General features: G+C 44.6%; 1 protein-coding gene across 5 annotated transcripts in view; it reads right to left on the reverse strand.

Annotated features, from left to right (window-relative positions):
- The window catches only part of synrg (synergin, gamma), a 131,270-nt gene that overhangs the window by 10,072 nt on the left and 97,086 nt on the right, over positions 1 to 24,112 (reverse strand). For 3 of the 5 annotated variants that reach the window (XM_072469676.1, XM_072469673.1, XM_072469675.1), the window contains 2 exons: positions 15,719 to 15,829; positions 15,041 to 15,073 (listed from right to left, as the gene is read on the reverse strand). In XM_072469676.1, coding sequence (XP_072325777.1) covers positions 15,041 to 15,073; positions 15,719 to 15,829 — 144 coding nt within the window. The remainder of the gene's footprint in view (positions 1 to 15,040; positions 15,074 to 15,718; positions 15,830 to 24,112) is intronic. The other 2 variants (XM_072469679.1, XM_072469674.1) reach the window with 1 other exon arrangement.

Below are 24,112 nucleotides of genomic sequence, written 5' to 3' on the forward strand. Positions count from 1 at the left end.
AAATGGGAAAAGAACAGAATTCTACAGATTGTGAGCAAGTAAATTGGGGAATTTTGAGCTGCAGTTAACCCCAGACTAAACCTGACTTGGGGCAATAGGTGCCATAGAGTATGTGGAATAATATTATTGATTTTCATTGCATTGCCATCCCTCATCTGAAAAGATACAAGCCCCACACTCAAGCAAATTTCAGATTCCTGGAATTTCTCTTTCTGCAATCACAGCAGATCACAATTATAGTGTAACTTGCTTCGACAAAAGAATTCAAATACCGAGACATGAGTCGTAGTACGTACACAGCAAGTGAGGGGGAAACAAAAATAAACTGAAAGCCAATCTAGCGACACACTTTACACAAATTGAAATAAGCCTCCTGGGGAAACATCTGGCCAATGGGAAAAGTATCTGAAGTGGCAGAATGTGATGAGGTTATACGGGTAATAACAATCACTATACAAATGCTGATGTATATAAGGTGAATACCCACGCAGTTTCAATCAAAATTCATTATAATTTTGAGAAAATATTGGGAAAAACTACAGTGCATGATACATGTTTAGTAAGATGTTTAGTCGTTGTCGAGTGGCCCTTTCTTTTTGATTATAAACTGTGCTAATTCTGATCTCAAATCAATAAACTTCAACGTATCAGCAACTATTCATAAGGCAAAAATATAGTATATTTAGTAATAAGCCAAAATAATTTTATTTAATCCAATCATCAAGATTAACCTAGTCTCTAAATCCTAATTGATTACAAAACAATTTTGCTTAATTATACAGTTATTCATCAATATTAATGAGCATAAACTCATCTCTCTTCAAAAGTTAGTTGTATTTTATCTCACCGTGTTCAAAAAAGTGCAATAAATGAAAAGAACCAAATAAAGACAGACAACACAGGAAAAAAAGGAAACACATTCAATGAAATTTCTGATAACATACAAACAAACTACAATCTGTGTTGCTTTTAAAGCACTGAATGAATGGTAGCTTGAAAACGCAACAAACTTTATTGGGGAACCTATGAAAAAATATTTCCACAAATTTTAAGTGTTTAATGTTATGAAATAAATGAGAACACAAAGTACTCCTTTGCAGTGAAATACTTCTTTAAAAAGAAAAAATATTGGAGCTACAATTTCCCCATCCTCAAAGGATTAATTTTTTTTTATACCGCATGCCAGTAAGTCATGATTTCACCCACTGCATTCGACCCAAATCTTTCACTAAGAACATTCTCCTCAGGTTTCCCTGCTCTACTCAAAAGAAACTACAAGCTGTTTTCTACACAACTGTGGTGATGTGCATCAATGTAAATACATGTCATTAGCTAGACACTAGAGGGAGCACCAGAGACATCACACACACACACACACTCAACCAACAGATCAGTTGGATAGGACACGACCAATGGACATTCACGATACACACAGAGGTGACACGACCACAGGAGGGCATTATACCAACCCATATATAAAGGACACCACACACATGATCTGCCTCTTTCCAGTGGAGACAGTCAGTGAGTACAGACACAGGGTTGATTCAATATTACTCCCACCACGTGGATGCAGCAGCTGGTTAGTCAGTCTGGGTAGCTATAGTAGGATTAGCAGTAGTGTCAAACCAGAGTAATAGAAGTGTAAATAGTTTAATAAAAGGGGCTGGTTTAGCACACTGGGCTAAATCGCTGGCTTTTAAAGCAGACCAAGGCAGGCCAGCAGCACGGTTCAATTCCCGTACCAGCCTCCCCGAACAGGCACCGGAATGTGGCGACTAGGGGCTTTTCACAGTAACTTCATTGAAGCCTACTTGTGACAATAAGCGATTTTCATTTCATTTCATCTCAACGTGTTGAAGTTATCTCCACATCTGAACCTTCCTTTGTCAAGTGCACCACAAGGAAGCCGCTTATGCTACACCTAGAGCATAACAAGACATGGTACCAGCAGTGAACTGTTTCAATCCATATAGCCATACCTCAGGGAACAGTGACAACCAGCAACGATACCCAGGCAAGATGTTCGAGATCTGGGTTCCGCAACAGCTACAGTGCCACGGCGATCTCCGCGAAAACTGGCGGGCATTCCGGCAAATGTTTGAAATCTTCCTGGTAGCAGCCGACCTACAAGACGTGGCCGATGCTGAAAAGACAGAGCTTCTGCTCACCATCCCCGGTGCCAGAGCAGAAGAAATCTTTAAAAAATTCAAGTTCTCCAAAGGGCAAAACAGGAGCGACTTCCAGGCAGTCCTGGACAAATTCGGCAAATACTGTGAGGAAAACACACTCCAACCAGCAAGAAAAGGTAACAGAAGTGCCAGTACTCACCACGAGGCTGAGATCCCGGAGCAGAGAACAATTCTGATCGGAGGCCATCTTTCTAAAGGGACTCCACTTGCGCAGTTGCGCGAGAAGCGCACAGGACAGAAAGGTCCGTTTGCGCATGCGCGAGATGCCACGCATGCGCAATCACGAAAACGGCCCACGGTACAGGAACATTTGCGCATGCGCAAACGCTTCCTATGTATGATGTCACATGCGCCATGTCCGAGGCCTTGGACCACACCCATTTAAAGGGGAAACGTCCCAAACCAAAGGAAAAAATCTTTTAAAGCCATAAAACAACCTTCTTTCACCTGGAATGACAGCACAATGCCTCAAATTGAACCAGGAAATTAAATTAACCTCCGAAGAACCCTGCAACAAGCAGTTACCTACGCCCAAACCGATGATTCTGATCTTGAATACTTCGAAACCGACCTTTACATTTTCTCTGGACCACGCGAGCCCAATGCCTGCTCCGACACAAAACGTGATGTGGTAGTCTTGGAAGACAACGACTCAGACGAACCTTTCACCTTGGGAGGCTACCCCAGTACCATATCCGATCCGCAACTAGACGTGTTGCACATTGACGACCCCGACGACGAGTTCTTCGGATTTGAGGATCTTCAGCCCAGCAGATATAACATCCCGACTCGTGAGTGCAGGATTATGCTGCGGCCTGACGCCAAGAGACAGAGAGCGGTACAAGCCCACAGAGAGCAGCCTGATGCCACACACAGTGCGGTCCACGCACCGCTCAGGGTTCCCGACTCTACGAAAGAAGACACGCAAGACTCCACATCGCAGTCCTTGCATGAAAAAGTAACTCCAGTGTCACAAGCCTCCGCAGCGAGCTCGTGGACAGTCTCCACCATAGAAGAAACGCAAGACACCCGAGCGCAGTCCTTGCACACACAAGATGTGACTCCAGTGTCACAAGCCTCTGCAGCGAGCTCATGGACAGCCTCCACGATAGAAGCAACGCAAGACTCCGACGCGCAGTCCTTGCAGGAACAAGACCATGAGGGTCTAGCAACCTCCTCTGACCAACTAGCGGCAGACGATGCAAGTCTGCCATGCTCAAGTAAACAGCAACAAGACTATGACAGTCTACCACGCTCCAGTGCACAGCAGGACGACCATGACGGTCTATCATGCTACAGTGAAGAACAAAGCGACGATGACAGTCCAAGCCCAAATGAAAAACAGCAAGACAATGACAGTCCACCCACATTGTTTGCGCCACCAGATGAATACTCTGACAATTTACCCAACCCAAGTGAATTTACCCAACCTGCTAAGACTCCGGACGGGGAGCATCAACAAACCAACACTGACTCAGTTAAAAAAGACCAGACTCCAGACGGGGAGCATCCAAATGCCGACTCTGATTCACGTAAGCCGGACTTTACTCCAGACAGGGAGTGCTGCAACCTCAGTGATGGCACGCTCAGGGCGACAGCAGATGCCACAACGACAGGAGACGGATCACTTAACAATCACACTGGGTCAGTAATAACAAGCAGTGGCTACAGTCCAAGAGGAATACGCCAATATTCACCTCAGCTATATCCACACATTTTTTCCACACCAGCAGTGCAGCCAATAAATAACAGCTCATGCTGGACAAACCCAGTATTCAGGCATGCAGTAGCCAGCAGTCTATGCAGCATATTCTCAAACAGGCCAGCACTACGGATTGCCCACTAATGGAATCAAGACCGAAGGAGAACTACCGCAAGCGCAATCTGCACTACAGACTGGATGCCTTAGTTACAGTCCAGGATTTGCTGCAGCCCAGCCTGACCAGACGGCATATTCCTATCAGATGCAAGGTTCTAGTTTCACACCATCACCAGGTATTTACGCGAGCAGCAATTCTGTCTCCAATTCGACAAGCTTCCACGGTTCTCAGCAGGATCACCCTTCCTGCACAACATGTGGCCAGAACCAGTATGTACAGTCTTATCCAACTTCAACATATAGCACATCCATGACCTCGAATGATACTGTTGATGGTACCTCTTCAACGTCAACACCTTATCAGGTACAAGGTGCCATCCGACAGCAACATCACAAACATCGAAAAAGAAAGGGACTCCAAATCAGACAGCGAAGTGATTTGACCACTTCTTGGTTCCTGTGGCACAGGGACGTTGATGGCGTTCATAACCAAGAGAGACATTTGACCATGATGATTGATGGTTTTTGGACTCACACAAATGATTTGGACTTATTGTTTAATCACTGTTCCCATGACTTGTATATACCTCAACTTATCTACATGTTTTTTGTTCAATTTTCTTAAAAGTGTACAGAAAATATGTAACATATAAAAAAGGGAGGATTTGGTGATGTGACATGTAAATACATGTCACTGGCTAGACACTAGAGGGAGCACCAGAGACATCACACACTCAACCAATAGATCAGTTAGATAGGACATGACCAATGGACATTCACGATACACACAGAGGTGACACGACCACGGGGGGCATTACACTTACCCATATATAAAGGACACCACACACATGATCTGCCTTTTTCCAGTGGAAACAGTCAGCGAGTACAGACCACAGGGTTGATTCAATATCACTCCCAGCACGTGGATTGCAGCAACTGGTTAGTCAGTCTGGGTAGCTATAGTAGGATTAGCAGTAGTGTCGAACCCGAGTAATAGAAGTGTAAATAGTTTAATAAACGTGTTGAAGTTATCTCCACGTCTGAACCTTCCTTTGTCAAGTGCACCACAAGGAAGCCGCTTATGCTACACCTAGAGCATAACGAATCAACAACTATCAGCAATAAGTCAAAAAGGAAATTCTGCCAATGCTGGATATTTGAAATAAAAACAAAAATGCTGGCCTGGCAGAGGGAAATAGTTATTATAGCTTGATGGCCTTTCACCAGAACAAAAAAAGTTGGAGATGTAACAGATTTTATGCAAGTACTGAGGCAGGGTAAAGGTTGAATGGTATGGGATATGATGGTGTAAGACAGAAGGAGATGGCAACGGGACAAGTAAAGAAACAAAAGGCACATCTAGAAGAGGGATAAAGAGAAATAACAGAATCAGCACATAGAAAATTAGAGTAGGTCGTCATTCGGCCCTTTGAGCCTGTACTGACATTCAACATGATCATGGCTGATACTTTATCTCAACACCATACTCCAGTGCCCTTCCCATGCCTCTTGACATCCTTAAGAGTCCAGAAATCTATTTCCTTCTTAAATATATTGAGTGACTTGGCCTCCACAGCCTTCTGTGACAGAGAATTCCACAGATTCACCACCCTTTGAGTGGACATTTCTCCTCAATCTCAGTCCTAAAAGGCCTACCCCATATCCTGAGACTGTGGCCCCTTGTTCTAGATATCTCCACCAGCCAAAGAAAACAACATTCCTACATCCAGCCTGTCTAGCCCAGTCAGAATTTTATAAATTTCAATTAGGTTTCCGCTCATTCTTCTAAATTCCAATGAATACAGGCCTAGTTGACTCAATCTTTCCTCATACGACAATCCTGCTATCCGAGAAATCAGTCTGGTGAACCTCTGCTGCACTCTCTCTATGGCAAATGCATCCTTTCTTCGATAAAGAGACCCAAAAGGGCACCCAATACTCCAGGTGTGGTCTCCCCAAGGCCCTGTACTGAAGCACCCTTGCATGTAGGCCAGCATGCCATTTTCCTTCCTAACTGCTTGCTGTACCTGCATACTTGCTTTCTTTTTCTTTATAAATTTAAACTACACAAGTCTTCTTTTTTCAACTAAGGGGCAATTTAGCGTGGCCAATCCACCTATTCGGCACATCTTTGGGTTGTGGGGGTGAGATCCACGCAGACATGGGGAGAATGTGCAAACTCCAACCGGACAGTGACCCAGGGCTGGGATTGAACCCGGGTCCTTCGCGTTGTGAGGCAGCAGTGCTAACCACTGCGCCGACCCTTTGCATGCTTGCTTTCAGTGACCAACAGCTATTGTCCATTAAAATGGGGGTTGAAATTATCAAAAGTTGTTTAGTTCAGAAGGCTGTAAAGTACCTAATTGAAAAATGAGGTGCTATGTCTTGAACTTAGGTGGAGTTTCATTGGAACAGTGTAGCAAGCTGAGGACAAAGAGGTTAGAATGGGAGTGGGGTACAGAATTAAAATAACAGGTGAATGGAAACTCCAAGTCTTGCTTGCAAACAGAACGGAGTGCTTCACAAACCAGTCGCCCAATTTGTCTTTAGTCTCCCCACTGTGGTACGGGAGACTGTATGAAGAGCAACGAATACGGTATGTACTAACTTAAAAGAACTACAAGAAGATTGTTGTTTCACCCGGAAGGAGTGTTTCATCTGGAAGGTGAGAACGGTGGAGGTAAAAGTGCAGATTTTGCAAATCCTGTGCATGGGAAAGTGCTGTAGGCAGGGGAGGCTGTTGGGTGTTCCCGAGGAATGGACTAGGATGTCATGGAGGAAACAGTCCCTTTGAAATGTGAAATGCTGTGATGAAGGAACAGCGCATCATCTTACGATTAGGCACATTACAATCATCTGGGCTCAACATTCGACTAAATTTCAGACTACCTGTATCCCCATATTTTTGATGATGATTCTGCTCTTCATTTATAGTCCCTTAGACCTATCGTTGATTTCTTTACTTGTCCTATTACCATCTCCTTTTGCCTTGCACCATCATGCCTTTGGTCATTTAAACTCTATCTTCCATCCCATCACAGCACAAACCTCCCCATTTTTACTTTCTCCCTAACCTTTCCCAGCCTCTGCACTTGCTTAAAATCGGTTACATCTCTATCTCTAATGATAGGTCATCACCGCGAAATGTTAACCTCGTTTCTCTCTCCACTGCTGCTTGACCCACTGAACATTTCCAGCGTTCTTTCAAGCTAATGCACTGCCCCACCACCAGTGAAACTAGTAACTATGAATTCGTAATTGTTAGGTTGACAATAGCGGTACAATTTGAGATCAGCGTGGTGACAGACTCGGGGGCTATAATTTTAGACTGTTCAAATTAAATACTCCATCATTCTGACATACCCTTGTGGTTCTAGCCTCATGTTGTTCAGAGGATCGCAGCATCATGCATCAGAACTCAAAATGCCACCTTCCCTATTCACCTCCCTGAGCTGACACCCTTACCAAAGTACCAGCCCCATTAGAGGTTGTCGTCTTCTCTATCCTTTCCAAGTGACTCTTATTTGAGTATGAGCTATTCAACAGAGAAAGTCCTTACAGGCAAGCCTAATCCTGTTTTCATCTGAGGTCTACCCATGCACACTTCCAACAGGGGTTTGGCAGACAGTGAACAGGAGTGAGAAACATAAGCCCTTCCCTAACCCAGGAGCAGTCCAACAAATTCTAACACCCTTGCTCTTGTACATGCCTAAAATCCTCCTGATCTGAATGGCCCAGAGATGAGCGTTGTCCATCTGAATCAGAGAGACTAAAGTACTGTTTCTAAGGTGAACAAATGTGTTGTTATTGTATATTGTTAACTAAATACTAGGCGGCCTCCTGATGGGAATAAGCAGATTGTAGCAATTACACTTTTGTCATATTGCTAGGTTAGTCTTTGATGGAAGACACTGTAGGGTCTGGAAATAAAAGCAGCCAGATTTTGCCACAGTAATTATGAACCTAGGGTGGAAACAGCCCAGTTGACATAGAAAATGGGCACACAATTGATTGGAAGGATTTCCATCATAGACAGCTTCATAAGTCTCTAAACTAATTAATTCCAACAGAATCTCATTGTCCACTGGATGATTAATATCATAATTCCTGTTTTTTCAATAGAAAAGCTATCAGAATCTCCCACACAAACAAGAACAGTTCCATAAGAATATACATAGATACATAGAAGTTAGGAGCAGGCCTTTTGGCCCTTCGAGCCTGCTCCGCCATTCATCACGATCATGGTTGATCCTCCAACTCAATAGCCTAATCCTGCTTTTTCCCCATAGTCTTTGATCCCATTCTCCCCACGTGCTATATTCAGCCGCCTCTTGAATATATTCACAATTTTAGCATTAACTACTTCCTGTGGTAATGAATTCCACAGGCTCACCACTCTTTCGGGGTGAAGAAATGTCTCCTCATCTCTGTCAGAAATGGTTTACCCTGAATCCACAGGCTGTGACCCCTGGTTCTGGATGCACCCATCATTGGTAACATCTTCCCTGCATCTACCCGGTCTAGTCCTGTTAGAATTTTGTAAGTCTCTATGAGGTCCCCCCTCATTCTTCTGAATTCCAGCGAGAACAATCCCAACCGAGTCAATCTCTCCTCATATGACAGTCCCGCCATCCCTGGAATCAGTCTGGTAAACCTTCGCTGCACTCCCTCGAGAGCAAGAACATCCTTCCTCAGAGAAGGAGACCATAACTGCACACAATACTCCAAGTGTGGCCTCACCAAGGCCCTGTACAATTGCAGCAACACATCCCTGCTTCTATACTTGAAACCTCTTGCAATGAAGGCCAACATACCATAAGCCTTCTTTACCACTTGCTGCACCTGCTTGCTTACCTTCAGCGAATGGTGCACAAGGACACCCAGATCCCGCTGCACACTCCCCTCTCCCAATTTACAACTATTCAGGTATTAATCTGCCTTCCTGTTTTTGCTTCCAAAATGAATAACCTCACACTTATCCAAATTATACTGCATCTGCCATTGGTTTGCCCACTTGCCCAACCTGTCCAGATCTTGCTGTAGGATCCCTGCATCCTCGTCACAATTCACCCTCCCATCTCAAAGAACAAAGAAAGGTACAGCACAGGAACAGGTCCATCGGCCCTCCAAGCCCATGCCGACCATGCTGCACGTCTAAACTAAAATCTTCTTCACTTCCTGGGTCCGTATCCCTCTATTCCCATCCTATTCATGTATTTGTCAAGATGCACCTTAAATGTCACTATCGTCCCTGCTTCCACTACCTCCTCCGGCAGCGAGTTCCAGGCACCCACTACCCTGTGTAAAAAACTTGCCTCGTACATAAACCTTGCCCCTCGCTCCTTAAACCTATGCCCCCTAGTAATTGACCCCTCTACCCTGGAGAAAAGCCTCTGGCTATCCACTCTGTCTATGCCCCTCATAATTTTGTATACCTCTATCAGGTCGCCCCTCAACCTCCGTCGTTCCAGTGAGAACAAACCGAGTTTATTCAACCGCTCCTCATAGCTAATGCCCTCCATACCAGGCAACATCTTGGGAAATCTCTTCTGCACCCTCTCTAAAGCCTCCACATCCTTCTGGTAGTGTGGCGACCAGAATTAAACACGATACTCCAAGTGTGGCCTAACTAAGGTTCTATACAGCTGCAACATGACTTGCCAATTCTTATACTCAATGCCCCGGTCAATGAAGGCAAGCATGTTGTATGCCTTCTGGACTACCTTCTCCACCTGTGTTGCCCCTTTCAGTGACCTGTGGACCTGTACACCTAGATCTCTCTGACTTTCAATACTCTTCATTCACTGTATATTCCCTACCTGCATTAGACCTTCCAAAATGCATTACCTCACATTTGTCTGGATTAAACTCCATCTGCCATCTCTCCGCCCAAGTCTCCAAACGATCTAAATCCTGCTGTATCCTCTGACAGTCCTCATCGCTATCCGCAATTCCACCAACCTTTGTGTCGTCTGCAAACTTACTAATCAGACCAGTTACATTTTCCTCCAAATCATTTATATATACTATGAACAGCAACGGTCCCAGCTCTGATCCCTGCGGAACACCACTAGTCACAGCCCTCCAATTAGAAAAGCACCCTTCCATTACTACTCTCTGCCTTCTATGAACTAGCCAGTTCTGTATCCACTTTGCCAGCTCACCCCTGATCCCGTGTGACTTTACCTTTTGTACCAGTCTACCATGAGGGACCTTGTCAAAGGCCTTACTGAAGTCCATACAGACAACATCCACTGCCCTACCTGCATCAACCATCTTTGTGACCTCTTCGAAAAACTCGTATCAAGTTAGTGAGACATGACCTCTCACTAATACGTCCATTTGCTTCCAAATGGGAGTAGATCTTGTCTCGAAGAATTCTCTCCAGTAATTTCCCTACCACTGAAGTAAGACTCACCGGCCTGTAGTTCCCTGGATTATCCTTGCTACCCTTCTTAAACAAAGGAACAACATTGGCTATTCTCCAGCCCTCTGGGATATCACCTGAAGACAGTGAGGATCCAAAGATTTCTGTCAAGGCCTCAGCAATTTCCTCTCATCGCCTCCTTCAGTATTCTGGGGTAGATCCCATCCGGCCCTGGGGACTTATCTACCTTAATATATTTGGTATCATCTGCAAACTTTGAGATGTTGCATTTTGTTCCCTCATCCAAGTCATTAATATATATTGTGAATAGCTGGGATCCCAGCACCGATCCCTGTGGTACCCCACTGGTTACTGCCTATATATTGCAACAAGAAGCAATTTTGTCCAAGGTTTAGGTTGTTACTGGTTAGTAATGTCACCTTGGGATGAAAAACAATAAAGCCTACTGTCCCAGTGGTATTCTAGCTGAGGTCTTCAAAGCTGGTGGTATTTTGGTCACAACAAGACTCTATGCATTCACCCAATTGATTTGGGAGAAAAAAATACCCCCTCCCCTACTGATATCAGGAATGCAACATTTATAATTATCTTTAAGAAGGGAGTTAGAACAAGTTGTGGAAGCTATTGAGATATTTCTCTTGGCCATAGCAGAGAAAATCGTGACACACATTCTCCTCAATCACCTACTTTCTGTGGCTGAGGAAATCTTCCCAGAGACACAGTGTGGCTTTAGACCTTCCAGAGGAACCTCTGACCTGGTCTTTGTTGCCAGACAAATCCAAGAAAAATGTTGAGAACAACACCGGGTCCTCTTCATTGCATTTGACTTAGTAAATTACGGGGCTCTGTGGATTGTGCTTCCAGAGATTTGGATGTCCAAAAAACTTCATCACAATCCTGCAACTGCTTCAGAATGACATGACTGCAATTGCTATGGGTGGGAGATCTGAAGCAGTCCCCAACAAAATCTGGACCCATTGTCAAGCAAGGCTTTGTGCCCCCCCCCACCCCCACCCCACCCCGTGGCATGACCTGGGGGTGGGGAGGTGGTTGGAGGCCCCAGGGGTTTGAGGGCCAAGGCTGCCTATGGCATCCTGGCTGCCTGGGGCAGTGCCAAATGGGCACTGAAGTGGGCAGTGCCAGGAGGCTGTAACCTTCCTCCATTATGGTGGGAGGAGGAAGGGGGGGGGGAAGAAAATGAGTGTCCCTGATACTTGTGTGGGGTGGGGGGGGGGGGGGGGGGGCGCACCCCGAAGATTGAAGGGGTGGTCCTCCATGTCCGGGGGGGTTTGAGGGAATTTATTTTAAATGCAGATCACGGCCCACTTTAAAGATGGCGCCGCGATCTCTGAAGCCAGACTTGCCGGCTCTCAGGCCGGCCCCGCCAGTGACGGCGTAAACCATGTCTCCAGATTTTCTATCTTCAAACTATCGGAATAGTGAGTGCAACCTCCTGTAGCCCTAGTAACCCCTACTGTGCTGTGACAGAATTAAGAACACCAAACCTAACTAACTGAATTTTAACATAAATGCTTCCTTTGTTACAATATCTTCTCATGGAATAGCAGTCATTTATGTTGGATGCATAGGAGAATACCAACTTCAAAGATTGTAGGACTGCACGGTAGCATAGTGGTTAGTAGCATAGTTGCTTCACAGTTCCAGGGACCTGGGTTTGATTCCCGGCTTGGGTCATTGTCTGTGTGGAGTCTGCATGTTCTCCCCGTGTCTGCGTGGGTTTCCTTCGGATGCCCCGGTTTCTTCGCACAAGTCCCAAAAAAGGTGCTTGTTAGGTGAATTGGGCATTCTCCCTCAGTGTACCCGAACATGTGCTGTAGTGTGGCGACTATGGGATTTTCACAGTAACTTAATTGCAGTGTTGTCAGCTTACTTGTGACACTAAAGAAGACTATTATTACTATTATAGTTCAGCACGGCACTGAGAGGGGTTTCATATTTTGGGCAAGATGTTAACCAAGTGCCCCATGTCCCCTCTCAGCTAGAAATAAAATATCCCATGGCACTGTCAAAGAAAGTGCAAGGGGTTCTTCCGGTGACCTAACCAATATTTACACCTCAATTAACACCTAAAATGGATGACCGTGCCATTTTCTTTTTGTAGGAGTGAGTCATGGGCAAATTGGCCGTCAGTGATTACACCTAAAAAAAATTCTTCTGGCTGCTATGGGACATACTTCTTTCTTGTTAATTTTGCAATTAAAAATCTTTAAATAGTAACGGAATGATTCCTATTACAGTTTTTATAACACTTAGAATTTCTACTTGGGCTCTCAATTTAGGTTCAAATTAAATTTCTGAAGGATGAAATTCAAAATTTGTCTACAGATCTTTGCAAAATTTGTTGCGAAGGTTTCACTCAATTAATTTACCAAATACTCATTATCTACAAATAAGTAAATTCTACCCATTCATACTTTATTCCTTTAGCAAAGTAAAGTCACCATAGTCCCAGGTGACCACTGGCTGCTTTCCCCTTTGAGCCGGAGAGCTGACTGGTGGTGATTTAACCCAGGCATTGTCAAACTCGGGGGCCGGGTGTCGGGAGGGTCGCGGTGTTGGGAGGGTCGCGGAGCCGTCCGCCGCGGTGCTCCCGATCGCGCAAGTCTGAGCACAACAGCCGCAGCAGCCGGCTGTTAATAACGCCGGCTGCAAGCGGCCTTCAAATGGCCGCGAACATGTTAAAAAAATGTGGCCGCACTGCGCATGCGTGCCAGATCATGTGCGCCAGATCAGGTGCGCCGATGATCGGGTACGAATGTGCAGTGCGGCCACTTTTTTTGTTAAACGGTCGCAGCTTTTTGTTTTACAAGTTCGGGGGGGGGGTTTATTCATTTTATTTTTAGTTTTTTCATTTATTTTATTCTTTTTTTTTTTAATAAGTTCGGTGGGGGGGGGGGGCTTTATCTTATTAAGTTTTACAGGAAAAAAAATGCAGAACTTTGGGCAGATGGAGACTCCATACTTTCCGACACCGGAAGGCTTCACCTTCATCCAACAGGTTCCATTGGAGGAGCCTGCACGACGGCCAAAGGGACCCAAAACCATTTCCTGAATTTTTGTCAGCAGCAAACAAGGTGAAGAGAAAATGGTGGGCCGCGAAGGTCGGCCGGCGTGGGCCGCGAAGATCGGCCGGCGTGGGCCGCGAAGGCCGGCCGGCGTGGGCCGCGAAGGCCGGCCGGCGTGGGTCGCGAAGGCCGGCCGGCGTGGGTCGCGAAGGCCGGCCGGCGTGGGTCGCGAAAGTCGGCCGGCGTGGGTCGCGAAAGTCGGCCGGCGTGGGTCGCGAAGGTCGGCCGGGTTGGTAAAAATGGGTCCACGGGAAAAAAGTTTGAAAAACACTGATTTAACCTGAGGATCATCACACCTCAGGTAAGGGGCAAGGTTCATGAATAACCAGGAATTGAACCTTGTTGTTGACCTCACTCCGCATCGCAAATCAGCTGTCCAGCCCATTGAGCTAAATAAGCCCCAATTCCTTTAGCATAATTGTATCCTAGCCATTTTTCCTTTGCTATGCAGGGTCAATCTATAGAACTAGCCTATCACATTTACCAGACAATCTCATAGCTCAGCATTAACTGAATCATGATTGAAGGGACTGCAGAGATCCCCTGATGTTTAATAGACACAAAGGGCAACATTAACACAGACCAAATAGTGAATTTTAGTTTCAAATTTTCTCTGTTCTCCCCAAGATGGTGTCTCACGTTGGAGTACGGATTCGATTGATGCCAAAAGCCAACTAGCACGGTATCTAAATGTTGGAAATCATCTTTGCGTTTGTTTCTGCTCTCACCCAACATTCACAAGCATAAGTAGGCTTTCCAATGGGAGCTCCTGTATACCTCTCAGTTTAGGTTAACTGTCGCCAGCTATCAAATGCTTCAATACCACTCTTGCCGAGATTACCAAAATCAGCACAGGCTGTGATCTTAAACCTTGCTCTTCGCCTTGTTTTGTTTTTTAGCGCAGTCATCAAAACTGTTAAAATACAGGCTGATTGGATGCATGATTGTGTATCTCTATGGTACAACTTGGTTATGATAATGAAATGACCAGGTTATGCGTGATGCAGACATTCCTTTCCTTCTTGGACAATGACTTGCGTATTCATTTTGGAGTCCTCCATACACCAGCTAAACCTTCTGTCCCCACACTTTGAACATTAAGTTTATACGGTTGGGAATGAGCATTTTTTAGTTCAGGGCACCCATTTGAAGCAATCCCAAGTTGCATTCAACTCCATATTTTAGCCATAATATGGCACATTTGATAAACACAAGGAATTTTACGGTTTTAACAAAATGTATTAAATTTCACCAACATGCATGTTGAAACCACCCATTCCTGATGAATGCAACACCAATTTCCCCATGCAATCCAAAAATTACAACCACACCAGTGAGAAGAAAGTGAGACCCGTCAGCATTTGTTAGGAGACAGTAGATTTAAAACCACTCCAAGTAATCGCAAGACCCCAAAATGATCATAGTGTAGGAAAGGAAAGGAAAGATATTAAAATTATCCCTGCAGGCAGTTCAAGGGTTAATTTTAATTTAGCCCAATTCGATAGCCATTTGGCAGATGAGATGTTTTGAGAATGTAACTTTTAGAAGGTCATACTTGTTTAGGATGATCCTCCAAGTTTTCGTCCTCCTGGAATATTGCAATAAGTATTCTGGTTAGCACCACATCAGCGGAATGATTAATCCTCAAAAAGGTCAGCCAAAAAGTTATTTTTCCTCAAATTATTGTACAATGTCCTTTCATATATTTTCAGGTTACAAAGAGACCCTAGTTAACAGGAGTCAGAGGTGGGAGGCAAGGAAGAAATGACTGGAAACATTTCCTCAGCCAGTTGGTGATACTTTTTGGCCAGCTACAGCAGATGCGAAAACGTTAGTGAATGTTGATTTAGCTCTCTCTGCAGCGTGTAATCGACCTGGCCACCTGGCTGAGTGGACAACTCATCACCTGGGTTGAGTTTGAGTATGATTTCCAGCTAAGGCTGCGGTTCAAACCCAGTCCTTCCAATTCATGCTGCAGTTGGCAATGCACTGCATTGGAACTCTATTTGAGACATGAAAACTAGCAAAACTTTGAATTGTTTTGCTTGTTTTTCACATCTGTTTTCTGATTTTATTAGCTATAAATAATGGAATAGAGATACATCAGTGTGCACAGGCAAACGCTCACTCAGCTAGACGTGCTTCTTGCAAGTCACTCATCAATTATGTGAACTAAGTCTATCAAGTGAGTAACTATTGGAATGTGAGCAAGTTCTAGGTAGCTTGCGCTTACCTTGCTTCTGGAGTCAACATTAAGCAGACAAACTCCACAGGCTAGCTCTTTCGCATTTTTTATCCCAGGACGTAGAATGCACGAGGAGAAATCCAATGAGTTTTCATCTGGCTGTAAGGAATGCAAACAATTAGGTTTTACTATTAAATTGCAGACAATGTAGTTTCCCTGCCTCGTTCACACTGAACAATTATTTTGCTATGGTATAAAAGGAGGCCTTGTTGGGTGGACCGCAATGGCCTTTTTCATGTTGCTTTAAATACTGGGAAAAAAAAATTTGAGAACCCAATTCATTTTCTTCCAATTAAGGGGCAATTTAGCGTGGCCAATTCACCTACCCTGCACATCCTTTTGGGTTGTGGGGGGTTGAGACCCACGCAGACACGGGGAGAATGTGCAAAGTCCACACGGACAGTGACCTGGGGCGGAGATCGAACTCGGTTCCTCAGCACTGTGAGGCAGCACTGCTAACCACTGCGCAACCGTGCCACCCCTGCTCGAAAATCTTCTTAGCACCAAGTTAAGGCCCGACTCCTGGATTATTTGAACTAGGCAGATTCAGCAAATAACTTGACGGCCGGATTTGGTCTAACATTTTTAGTAGTTTATATTAAGTTTACAATCTTATAATGCCAACCCAGTACTGTGAAGTTACAAACTCACCTCTGGCTATTGGCTTTCATTTTAAAAAAAATCTATGACAGTGACCTACAACACAACATTTTAGTCTAGGATTGCTGAATTGGAAGGTTCATCTGGACAGATTGGTTAGCTGACCGTAATAAATTATAGTGCAACTCTGAGAATGGTAATATCACTATGATGGATCTATATAGCTGGACAGATAGAGATGGCAGTAGGAGAGAGGGGGAGAGAGAGAGAGGGGGAGAGAGGGAGGAGAGGGTGAGAGCAGGAGGAGGAGAGGGCGAGAGCGAGAGAGAAAGGGAGGAGAGAGAGAGGGAGAGAAAGATTTTAAAAAAGGATAATCGGGCAGCACGGTGGTGCAGTGGTTAGCACTGCTGTCTCACGGTGCCGAGGTCCCAGGTTCAATCATGGCTCTGGGTCACTGTCCGTGTGGAGTTTGTATATTCTCCCTGTGTTTGCGTAGGTTTCTCCCCCATGGCCCAAAGATGTGCAGGGTAGGTGGATTGGCCACAATAAATTGCCCCTTAATTGGAAAAAGTGAATTGGGTACTCCAAATTTATTTTTAAAAAGGATGATGGAGATACAGATAGATACACAGATAGATTAAATAGAGTTAATTTGGTGGGCACAATTGGTCGGTGGGCACAATTGGAGATTTTTGCACAAATTGCACCCATTTTGCAAGTTTTTCTTCTCCACGAGTTTTCATTCCAACTTATTTACATACAGCATTGCCAAATGCAAAATCTGCTATAAACCAGTGCAACAGGGCAGAGTTTTAAAACTTCACCCCCCCCCCCCTCCCCCCCCCCCCAAATAATTGCTTCAAAAGTTCTATGCAAATATTCCTTGATGTAGCTACAAGTGGCAATTAAAAAAAGGAAAAATACACAATTGTGTCCTGGCGCCCAAAAGATCCAGGTTCAATTTTGGAGCCTGCTTGAAGGTCTGTTGGGGAGCACAATCAGGGGAAACTCTTAGTGTGCTGGGTCAGTTTCGAGCGACATGCTTTTAAAACTAGCAAAGACCACAGAAACTTGAACTGTACTGAAGACAATTTTCCCTTAAAATTCCATAATCTTTTCCACCAGTTACACCAATGTTAAAGGAATGCCATCAAAAAAGCCAGTGCCATCAAGAAGGTAATTTTCTATACAAACAAAAATAACATGGTCCTTGCTTCCTTTTTCTTTGGCCGTATTGGGAAGCTGAAACCTGGGGTAGTTTAAAGCTGACATTTAAGAACCGTAGACCAAGAAACAGCACACCGGAACCTCACACAAATCTTCAATAGATTCTGCAATTTTTTCCAAAGTTCTGAAGAAGTCACACTGAACTCGAAACATTTGCTCTGTTTCTCACTCCACAGGCTTTCTTGCAAGTTCTGTATCTATTTCAGATCTCCAGGCTTCACAGTACTTTGCTTTTATATTACTGCAACTTTCTAGCTATTGCAGTGATAAGACAATTAAAGCTTTTGACAAAATGCGCCAGCTTGGCGACATGCTTTGAATTCCCAAGTTATGGTTTTTGTAATGTGTGAAAGCAAAATTACTTTCTGGACAGTTGCAACAATCATTTTCACCATTAATGTACTCCAAAGCAATTTTAATGATTGGATCTTTAAGCAGCAATCACAGAAGGCTGGAATAAAAACACTACTCCTGTAGAAAATGGTCCATTAAGCTTTAAAGTCACCAAAGTAAAGGAATAGAGTCTGGGTATAAAATCAAAATTAATGAGAAACAATGGAAGATAAACTGTAATTTATTTTCAGATATGGTTAAGAAAAATGCTATTTATTTTGCTGATAACAGATTTTTGCTTTGACGTGTATACATCATGCATATTTATTTATATGTAGTTATAATAAGCATCAATAAGTAGACAATGTCAGAAATTTGGTATTTAAAATTATCAGTATCTAGTTGTTTTTAACTACAATAATTGAGGCAAAGTCCACCATGCGGACAAAGGCTGGAAAAGCAAATCAGTTTGGTTGAATTATCCAAACGTATTGGACAAGGGAGAAAAGATAAACTGAAAACTCCATTTCCTTCCCTTATTTTTAAAGTGTAGATGTCTAGTGTTCTTAAACCTGTCGGTGTGTGGTCAATTTAAAAAAAGTACAGCAGCAGTCTTTCATGCGTTTAAACAAAGATAATTATTTATTCACGCACTCATCTCAAAAGATCTAAATGCCTCATCAGTCTCACCCATGCACTCAAGAAAGGTACAATTAAAGAAGATGGTACACTTCAAGTGTAAACCAAAAGAATCATTATGTTCATTTGCCTTTGAGAGTCCAGAGAGGAATTAAGTTTTTTTCCCCACTCTTAAATTGGGTAGCAGTGGTTAGCATTGTTGCTTCACAGCGCCAGGATCCTGGTTTGATTCGCGGCTTGGGTCACTGTCTGTGCGGAGTCTGCACGTTCTCCCCGTGTCTGCGTGTGTTTCCTCCGGGTGCTCCGGTTTCCTCCCACAAGTCCCGAAAGATGTGCTGTTAGGTAATTTGGACATTCTAAATTCTGTGTACACCCGTACAGGTGCCAGAATGTGGCGACTGGGGGCTTTTCGCAGTAACTTCATTGCAATGTTAATGTAAGCCTACTTGTGACAATAAAGATTATTATTATTAGTTTGGCTAAGTTCAGGATTACTTTGAAGAGAAGAATGTTCAGCAGATCATGAAATTGGGCACTCGTGGCTGTTGTATTAGGAGGTCCAATTTCTTTACAGGTGAACTGCTTCAGAATCAAGCCAGGTTTGTTTTGTTAAAAAGAATTTTAAGCTGCTTTGTTCTTAAAAGGCAAAGGCACATCAGCCTTTCTCTCTAGCTGTTGGCTAGTCAGTGTTATTCTGCAGACCATCCCAGGCCCTTTCTGAGTTTTGGGTTAAAGGAACTTCAGCATCGAAGGATCAATTTTGTCATATGGTCAATGGCTTACAATAGAGGGTAGATGGTCATCTTTCACACTTAACTTGAGGATAACTGGTCTTGTCAGCTTTCCCTTGTTACATTGCAAACCTAGAGATATAGAGACTAGGGGCGGGATTCTCCTGCTCTTGACACGATGGACCGACGCCGGCGCCAAGAGCGACACAAACCAGTCCAGCGTCGGGCCACCCAGAAGTTGCGGAATCCTCGCGCCGAAGGTCCGCCGTGGTCCCGCGTATACGCAGAATCGCTGGCTTTTTCTGGTGCATGCGCAGAACCGTCGCCATGTCCCTGCGCATTCGCAGGGGAGTTCTTCTCCGCGCCGGCCATGGCGGAGCCCTACGGAGGCCGGCGCGGAGGGAAAGAGTGGCCCCACGGCACAGGCCCGCCCGCAGATCAGTAGGGCCCTGGTCACGGGCCAGGCCACTGTGGGGGCCCCCCGGGGCTGGATCCACCTGCCCCCCCCCCCCCTCCCCCGAGGATCCCGCTAGATGGCCGACAAGCCAGGTCCCGCCATGATGGACCATGTCCATTTCACGCCGGCGGGACTGGCTGAAAACAGGCAGCTGCTTGGCCCATCGAGGCCCAGAGAATTGCCGGGGGGTGGGGGCCACTGCCAAAGGCCCCCAACCGGCACGGCACGATCCCCGCCCCTGCCCGAAAACCGCGCCAGAGAATTCGGCACCCGGTGTCGGAGCGGCGGGATTCACGCCGTCCCCCGGCTATTCTCCGACCTGGGTGTCCATTGACAGTTCGAACAATAGCAGACATGAATTCCACAAAGTAGTGTTTTCTAGGCTTATCCATTCAAGGGGGAGACCTCCTCCACCCAGTACTATTCAATCTGGAACTGTCTGGAAACCTATTCATCAGGTTTAGAGTTGCAAAGGTCACCTGGTCCCCTTGGCAACCGTCTTACCTGTTAACCAGTGCCACTTTTTAAATAAATAAAGCAATTCCAGAGGGTTCCATATGAACAGTTTATAGTTATGCCATGACATGCCATTTACTGGGCATAACTCACCTCCCTCCCATGAGGAAAAAAATGGAATTTAACTACTCCATTTTAAACATGGATTCCTTGTTAAACAAAATGAAAAATGTACACATCTGCACTCTCTGTAGAATCTAGAACTTCTAGATCACAACCTGATACTGTTACAGTTTCCGGTTTCCCCCTTTTCTTTAAAATCGTGGTTATATTTTATCTGGTAATATTTATTAATTTAGGGACACAAGATTTTGGGAATGGTGACTTTACTCAACAATTCCCAATATAATTAATAGTGGAGGAGTCCCAAGGATGGGTCACATTTTACCAGGCTGGGTTTTGTTTGAAAGCTTATAGTACACAAACCATTATGATGGTTTGGCTGCGATATCAGCAAAGTGCTAAACCCTTTTGTGGCAGCCTTCAAAATCAACGAGTCTGTAAATTTAGGTTCTAGTCAACATAGGAACAGCCCCTCGAGCCTGTCCCACCATTTAATGGGATCATGTCTGATCTGTGACCTAACACCATATACCTGCCTTTGACCCAGATCCTTTAATATCTTTGCTAAACAAAAATCAATCTATCTCAGATTTAAAATTAACTGAGATAGCTTCAACTGCTGTTTTTGGGAGAGAGTTCCAAACATCTACCACCCTTTGAGTGAAGAAGTGCTTCCTAACATCTCTCCTGAATGATTCAGCCCTAATTTTTAGACTAGGCCTCCTAAGATTTAGAATCTCCAATCAGTGGAAATAGCTCATCTTTACCTACGCTGTCTGTCCCCGTTAATATAAGACCATAAGACATAGGAGCGGAAGTAAGGCCATTCGGCCCATCGAGTCCACTCCACCATTCAATCATGGCTGATTTCAACTCCATTTACCCGCTCTCTCTCCATAGCCCTTAATTCCTCGAGAAATCAAGAATTTATCAACTTCTGTCTTAAAGACACTCAATGTCCCGGCCTCCACCGCCCTCTGTGGCAATCAATTCCACAGACCCACCACTCTCTAGCTGAAGAAATTTCTCCTCATCTCTGTTCTAAAGTGACTCCCTTTTATTCTAAGGCTGTGCCCCCGGGTCCTAGTCTCCCCTGCTAATGGAAACAACTTCCCTACATCCACCCTATCTAAGCCATTCATTATCTTGTAAGTTTCTATTAGATCTCCCCTCAACCTCCTAAACACCAATGAATATAATCCCAGGATCCTCAGACGTTCATCGTATGTTAGGCCTACCATCCCTGGGATCATCCGTGTGAATCTCCGCTGGACCCGCTCCAGTGCCAGTATGTCCTTCCTGAGGTGTGGGGCCCAAAATTGCTCACAGTATTCTAAATGGGGCCTAACTAATGCTTTATAAAGCTTCAGAAGTACATCCTTGCTTTTATATTCCAAGCCTCTTGAGGTGAATGACAACATTGCATTTGCTTTCTTAATTACGGACTCAACCTGCAAGTTTACCTTTAGAGAATCCTGGACTAGGACTCCCAAGTCCCTTTGCACTTCAGCATTATGAATTTTGTCACCGTTTAGAAACTAGTCCACGCCTATTCTTTTTTCCAAAGTGCAAGACCTCGCACTTGCCCACGTTGAATTATCAGCCATTTCTTGGACCACTCTCCTAAACTGTCTAAATCTTTCTGCAGTCTCCCACCTCCTCCATACTACCTGCCCCTCCATCTAACTTTGTATCATCGGCAGACTTAGCCAGAATGCCCTCAGTCCCGTCATCTAGATCGTCAATATATAAGGAGAACAGCTGTGGCCCCAACACTGAACTCTGCGGGACACCACTCGTCACCGGTTGCCATTCCGAAAAAGAACCTTTTATCCCAACTCTCTGCCTTCTGCCTGACAGCCAATCGTCAATCCATGTTAGTACCTTGCCTCGAATACCATGGGCCCTTATTTTACTCAGCAGTCTCCCGTGAGGCACCTTATCAAAGGCCTTTTGGAAGTCAAGATAGATAACATCCATTGGTTCTCCTTGGTCTAACCTATTTGTTATCTCTTCAAAGAACTCTAACAGGTTTGTCAGGCACGACCTCCCCTTACTAAATCCATGCTGACTTGTCCTAATCCGACCCTGCACTTCCAAGAATTTAGAAATCTCATCCTTAACAATGGATTCTAGAATCTTGCCAACAACCGAGGTTAGGCTAATTGGGATTTTCCAATCCTCTGGGACTTTCCCTGACTCCAGTGACTTTTGAAAGATCATAACTAACGCCTCCACTATTTCTTCAGCTATCTCCTTTAGAACTCTAGGATGTAGCCCATCTGGGCCCGGAGATTTATCAATTTTTAGACCTCTTAGTTTCTCTAGCACTTTCTCCTTTGTGATGGCTACCTTATTCAACTCTGCCCCCTGACTCTCCGGAATTGTTGGGATATTACTCATGTCTTCTACTGTGAAGACTGACGCAAAGTACTTATTCAGTTCCTCAGCTATTTCCTTGTCTCCCATCACAAAATTACCAGCGTCATTTTGGAGCGGCCCAATGTCAACTTTTGCCTCCCGTTTGTTTTTAATGTATTTAAAGAAACTTTTACTATCATTCCTAATGTTGCTGGCTAGCCTACTTTCAAAGTTGATCCTCTCTTTCCTTATCTCTCTCTTTGTTATCCTCGGTTTGTTTTTGTAGCCTTCCCAATCTTCTGACTTCCCACTACTCTTTGCCACATTATAGGCTTTCTCTTTTGCTTTGATGCATTCCCTAACTTCCTTTGTCAGCCATGGCTGCCTAATCCCCCCTCTGATAACCTTTCTTTTCTTTGGGATGAACCTCTGTACTGTGTCCTCAATTACTCCCAGAAACTCCTGCCATTGCTGTTCTACGGTCTTTCCCACTAGGCTCTGCTCCCAGTCGATTTTCGTCAGTTCCTCCCTCATGCCCCTGTAGTTACCTTTATTTAACTGTAACACCTTTACATCTGATTCTATCTTCTTTCTTTCAAATTGGAGATTGAATTCGACCATATTATGATCACTGCCTCCTAAGTGCTCCCTTACTTTAAGATCTTTAATCAAGTCTGGCTCATTACATAACACTAAGTCCAGAATGGCCTGTTCCCTCGTGGGCTTCATCACAAGCTGCTCCAAAAAGCCTTCCTGTAAACATTCAATGAATTCCCTTTCCTTGGGTCCACTGGCAGTATTATTTACCGAGTCCACCTGCATATTAAAGTCCCACATGATCACTGTGACCTTGCCTTTCTGACATGCACTTTCTATTTCGTGGTGCATTTTGTGCCCCTGGTCCTGACCACTGTTAGGAGGCCGGTACACAACTCCCATTATGGTTTTTTTGCCTTTGTGGTTCCTCAACTCTACCCACACAGACTCCACATCATCTGACCCTATGTCGTTTAGTGCTATTGATTTAATTTCATTCCTAATTAACAAGGCAACCCCGCCCCCTCTGCCCACCTCCCTGTCTTTTCGATAGGTTGTGAATCCCTGGATGTTTAAATGCCAGTCCTGAACACCCTGCAACCATGTCTCTGTGATGCCTACCACACCATACCTGCCAGTCACAATCTGGGCCACAAGCTCATCTACCTTGTTCCGTACACTGCGCGCATTTAAATATAGCGCCTTTAATTCTCTATTGACCGTCCCTTTTTGTTTTCTTAGTGTGGTGGACCTTGGTTTACTGAGCCTTTCCATACACTGTCATATTTTGTGGGATGGGGACAATCGTAACCACTCTTGAGCTTTGTCTGTTCGTGTTTTTTTGTATTCCTAAGCAGTTACGCTCCCCGCTGATTACTTCACCTCTTGGTTCCCTCAATATTTTGAATACTTCGATCA

This window comes from Scyliorhinus torazame, chromosome 12 (genome assembly GCF_047496885.1).
Source record: "Scyliorhinus torazame isolate Kashiwa2021f chromosome 12, sScyTor2.1, whole genome shotgun sequence".
NCBI classification, from domain to species: Eukaryota; Metazoa; Chordata; class Chondrichthyes; order Carcharhiniformes; family Scyliorhinidae; genus Scyliorhinus; species Scyliorhinus torazame.